At 41.0% G+C, this 5,440-nt stretch overlaps 1 protein-coding gene across 1 annotated transcript in view; it reads right to left on the reverse strand.

Moving 5' to 3' along the window:
• Positions 1 to 5,440, reverse strand: part of CCNA2 (cyclin A2) — an 8,790-nt gene that overhangs the window by 1,863 nt on the left and 1,487 nt on the right. Inside the window, exons 2-7 of the mRNA XM_023741125.1 lie at positions 5,429 to 5,437; positions 4,491 to 4,734; positions 3,286 to 3,407; positions 2,860 to 3,083; positions 1,500 to 1,707; positions 950 to 1,063 (exon numbers count right to left, since the gene is read on the reverse strand). Coding sequence (XP_023596893.1) covers positions 950 to 1,063; positions 1,500 to 1,707; positions 2,860 to 3,083; positions 3,286 to 3,407; positions 4,491 to 4,734; positions 5,429 to 5,437 — 921 coding nt within the window. The remainder of the gene's footprint in view (positions 1 to 949; positions 1,064 to 1,499; positions 1,708 to 2,859; positions 3,084 to 3,285; positions 3,408 to 4,490; positions 4,735 to 5,428; positions 5,438 to 5,440) is intronic.

Consider the following 5,440-nt stretch of genomic DNA (forward strand, 5'->3'; position numbering starts at 1 on the left):
CTGCAAAACACCTCCTTAAAGCATTAAAAAGCAAAGATGTCACTTAGAGGACTAAGATGCACCTGACCCAAGCCATAGTATTTTCAGTCGCCTCATGCTTTTGAATTATGGTGTTGGCAAAGAATATTGAATATACTGTGGACTGCCAGAAGAATAAACAAATATGCTTTGGAAGAGGTAAAGCCAGAATGCTCCTTAGAAGCGAGGATAGTGAGACTCAGTCACCTGTACTTTGGACATGTTATCAGGAGGGACCAGTCCCTGGAGGACATCATGGTAGAAAATCAGCAAAAAGAGGAAGACCCTCAACAAGATGGACTGACACAGTGGCTGCAACAGTGGGCTCAAGCACATAGTAACAACAGTGAGGATGGTGCAGAACCACGCAGTGTTTTGTTCTGTTGTACATAGGGTGGCTAGGAGTTGGAACCGACTCAACAGCTCCTAACACCTCTAACATCTTCCTGTTTTTTCAGGCCATTATTCCATCCCTTTTATGCTGACTTTGATCCATTTTTATTACTTTGCCTGACACCAGCAGGTCGTATGGCTCCAGTTCTTCAAGCATACCTTTCAAATCCAAGTTATGACTAAGCTTTCTACCTAACAAATGAACGATGTTATTCAGTATGTCAGATGCTTTAAACACTGTATGTATTTCAAGTTATTCCAGATCAGTACATCTAGACAACCATCAGTTCTATAGGACAATTATTTAACTCACAAGGTACTCAATTCCAACTCATGGTGACTCCACGTGTGTCAGAGTAGAACTGTGCTCCATAGGTTTTTAATGGCTGGCTTTTTGGAAGTAGATCACCAGGGCTTTCTTCCGAGGTGCCTCTGGGTGGACTCAAACTTCCAACCTTTTGGTAAGCAGCCAGCTGTGTTATGACCACCCAGGGGCTCCACTCCCAAGGTAGATGTGTGAAAACAGTGCAATACATACCCAGCTTTGTCCTGTGATTGTGTAGAGTGCTATATGAAAGGCTGCTCCAGCAATAATTGATGGCAAATACTTTAGGTATGGGTCGGCATCTATCAAACTTAACTCTCCCAAAAACTAGAATGAAAAAGTAAATACCCTTAATGACCACAAAAGCTCTAGAACTCAAACTTGAAATACTTAACCTTCTGACCTAATTTTTTCTCATCTTTAAGGCTGGCACTATAACAACCATAGAAAAAATTTTCCAGTCTTTAAATATTTCCACTATCTTAGTGGTTTGCTTCATTCATTCCTATCCTCCATTTTTCACTTAATAACACTGATAAAGCAACTCTTCCAGCTACCATCTCTAAGACTTCAAAGCTGGCACCACTGTTCTTACTGCTCTCCCTGATACAGACTATCTTTTGCCATTGTTGGGTTTCTTACCACTGGAACATTAATCTGTACCTGGAATACTAAATCATCTTTACCAAAGCTGTATAATGAAACAAGGGCTTACTCCTAATTGTGACCTGAGTCTCCATTCAGCAAAATGAACTGAACTTACCATTGCTAAACTTTCAACTTTGCAGTTTGCAGGCTGCTGATGCAGAAAGTACTGGGTAAGAAACTGATTTACTGTTGGTGCTGCTAAGTCAAACGCAAGGACTTTCAAAACTAGATGTTCCATTCTCAGAACTTGTTTCTTGGTATAGGTGTCATCTGTAATGTATACAAATTCTGCTACTTCTGGAGGATATATTTCTTCAAACTTTCTACAATGAAAAGTTTTAAGTAATCAGTCCTAAAAGAGAAGCAAGTTTGCTAATCCCAATTCTGAAATTATATCAGCAAAACATATGTGGAGGAATGAATCCAAAACCTGTACTCTACCCACTGGCTGTTTTCACTGATACTTGCCCATCATTTCTAGCAGAGACTGGGCAGCCAATTGCTAATCTGAGGCCCTGCCTCATAATCTGGAGCCTGGGGGGCACAGTGGTTAAGAGCTATGACTGCCAACCAAAAGGCTGGTAGTTTGAATCTACCAGCTGCTCTTTTGAAACCCTATGGGGCAATTCTACTCTGTCCTATAGGGTCGCTTTGAGTCGGAATTGACTCGACAGCAGTGGGGTTTTTTTTTTAACCTCATAATGGGGCCCTGGTGGTGCAGTAGTTAAAAGCTTGCTACTAACCAAAAGGTCGGCAGTTCAAATCCACCAGCAGCTCCTTGGAAATCCTATGGGGCAGTTCTGCTCTGTCCTATAGGGTCACTATGAGTCCATATTGACTCGAGAGCAACGGGTTTGGTTTTTAACCTTATAACGAAGGACTCTGAGATAAGGAAAGTAATTGACTAAGAGGCAAGATGAGAACAATGCCAGAGCAAACCAAGTAGCTAAAAATTTAAGAACTACAAGTCCTAAGAAAACGTTTTACATTTTAATTTTTATATGTAATTTTCACATCGTAATGGGTAGAAGATAAGACTTCTATGCCGGAAGGGAGCCCTGGTGGCACAGCGGACAAGCACTTGACAGCCGCCGGTCACTCCACAGGAGAAGGATGTGGCTAGTCTGCGTCCGTAAAGATTTATGTCCATGGAAACCCGGTGGGGCAGTTCTACTTTCTTATACAGGGGCACTGAGTCAGAATCTCCTTGACAGCGCACAAGAGTCTAGTCCCAGTATACTAAAAGGTACCACTCTCTGTGTTCAGGAAGGTACCCTGAAAGACATATCTGGGAAAGTTGATGTTCTAAATTAGAATCTAAATTTCACCTCGCCCCCCTCCCCATGCCACCACAGCTAGTCCCTGATTCTCTGCCTTGTGTAGTATGTTAGAATACTACACTATTAAAACTCATTTTTTTCCCTGCACAGAGAGGTGCTGATCACTTTTCCTCCAACAAACCAAGATGGACTTACGAGGCTAGTAGCATAGCAGCAGTGCCCACAAGCTGAAGTTTTCCTCTCAATACGGACATTGATGAAAGGAACCTATCAATGTAGTTCACAGCCAAGTACAGGGTCTCATTCTGTAGTTTATATTCTTCGCCTACTTCAACTAACCAGTCCACGAGGATAGCCCTCATACTGTTAGTGATGTCTGGTTGCTTCTTCATATAACCCACTTTAGGCTTACACTTCACCTGTTGAGAAAAGTTAGTTTGGTATAGTGTTAAAATTACAAGTAGATTATTCTACAATTAACAAAGATGCTATATGCCAGGAACATAAGTATACCTTAGAGTAGTTCACTATCAGTGAAAAAACGTAAACACTATCCTCTCAATTTCATCTAGCCACATTTAACGAACAACAGTCTACAAACTGCACTCGGAGAGCGTTTACCTCCATTTCCCTAAGGTACGTGTGAATGTCTTCATGGTAGTCTGGTACTTCATTGACACTCACTGGTTTCTCATCTTCTGATACAATCGACATGTCCATAGTGCGCGGTGACTCTGAAAGAACTAAAAAAGATGATTGTTTAATTTTCTATTTAATAGCTTAAAGTGACTGCCCTTGTCAATGCTATATTACCAAAACATTTATTTCATCCAAGTAAAAGGGTTTCTCACGACAAAAGTACATGGATTTGCCAAGAGAAATCGCTGACCCAAGTCTGATATATTCAAAGTACAATTAGGTCATAACTAGAAGCAGGGCCAAATGGTGTTCATTAACAAGTGTATTCATGAAAATTAGGATTGTTAAACAGGTAGTTCAAACAGGTGGATTAACACAACAATCAACAAATGATTGATTTTTTTTGTAATTTAAATTATCTTTTGAGTCAAAGAATATCACCTATTAGTCTTTTCACTTTAATGATCACTTTGAAGTAAAAAATTATTACAAATTTTAAATAAAAACAGATTATTTCCAAAGGACTTTCCTACTCCCTTCCCTAATCAATGGAACTACAACTAAAATGAGATTGTATTCAATAAGCTATCCACTAACTCAATAACCCTATAGAGAAGAAACAGTACAAACTGTAGACAGAGCTGTCAACTGAAGCTACTCCATTTTAAATGTGGATAAGTGCAAACAGGCATGATACAACTATACTGGCACACAGGAAGACAATGTGCCTTTCTGGTATCTGATGATTACTCAGACTGGTGTTACAGAAACACAGACTTTCAAAGCTGGGAGAGATGTTAGCACAATATTTAAGACTGCGTTCTTACACAGCACTCTCTAAAGCGGTATGTATGAACTGAGTCACTGTCTTACAAATACAACTGAAATCTATTCTCCCAACCAAGCCAACATTTCCAGGGTCAGATTAAAATATGACTGAGATCTAATTAAATTGATTGGTAGTGTACTGGAAGGAGCACCCAATTAGGACTTAGGTCCTGTTGTAGGTCACTAGGTCATGTATTAGGTGTGAGATTTGGGACAAGTCACACTCTTTCTAAGCCTGTTACATTAAACCTAACTCATTATGTAGTAATGATCAGTAAGATAATGTTTTAAAATATAAAATCCAGTCTATTCAATAATTACAATTACTTTGATTCATACAGATTTTCTTTAAAACTTACCAAAACTACCATCCATTGGATAATCAAGAGACCCCAGGGGTTTTCTTGGTCCAGGTAAAGTAACAGCTGAATTAAAAGCCAGGGCATCTTCACACTCTGTTTTTTTAGATTCAGCTGGTCTCTTTTCAGTCTTTTCTTCTTCTTCATCCACATGAATGGTGAATGCAGGCTGTTTACTGTTTCCTTTCCAGGGAGGAACAGTGACACGCTCATCATTTACAGGAATATCCTTAAGAGGTGCAACCTAGAAAGAAAATTAGTAACTGTCTTTGAGCCTGTTAAATGGAGCTTTGCCTTTTTCCCCTTAAGGGTCTCAGCTTTTGCCTTTACTCCCAAATATCTACCAGGAAAATTAAACTAGGGCAAAGTCCCGGCAAGAATAAAATTTGAGTAGCCACGGACAGAGGGGATGTAAAAATTTGTCACAGGCCGAGTGGATACTAGGGTGGAGCAACAGAGCAAATCCGGCTAAAATGGCGGAATTTACCAAAAGTGTTCTCTTGTACCCTTTTCTAAAGTAGAGGCATTCTCTTAACCAGATGGGGAGGGAGAAGAGGGATCTGGTCGCTTCGCCCTGAAGCAGAGAGTAATGCCTGGGGTTAAAAAGACGAGCGAAAGCGCGGAGCCGGGCAAAGACATTCATGTAGCAGGGCTTAGTTTGACCCTAATATCTATAAAGATGACCTCAATAAGGAGCAGGCAGGCAGCACACGCACAGCGTTGGCGGGGGTTGTATGCTAAAAAGAATTAGAGCAGCTACCACCGTGACATCCCACAAACTGGAAAATCTGAGACCAAGGTGACTTCAGACCCGCGCCTCCTAAAACGCCCAGAAAATGCTGAAAATGCTTTCTCGTAACCCTCCTCTGCCTGCTAAGCCCATGCCCGACACTCGCCTGGCCCACCCTCCGACTGATGCCTCGCGTGTCCTTCCTTACCCGTCGCGTCTT

The sequence above is a fragment of the Trichechus manatus genome, unplaced genomic scaffold (assembly GCF_000243295.1).
Source record: "Trichechus manatus latirostris isolate Lorelei unplaced genomic scaffold, TriManLat1.0 scaffold00174, whole genome shotgun sequence".
Taxonomy (NCBI): Eukaryota; Metazoa; Chordata; class Mammalia; order Sirenia; family Trichechidae; genus Trichechus; species Trichechus manatus.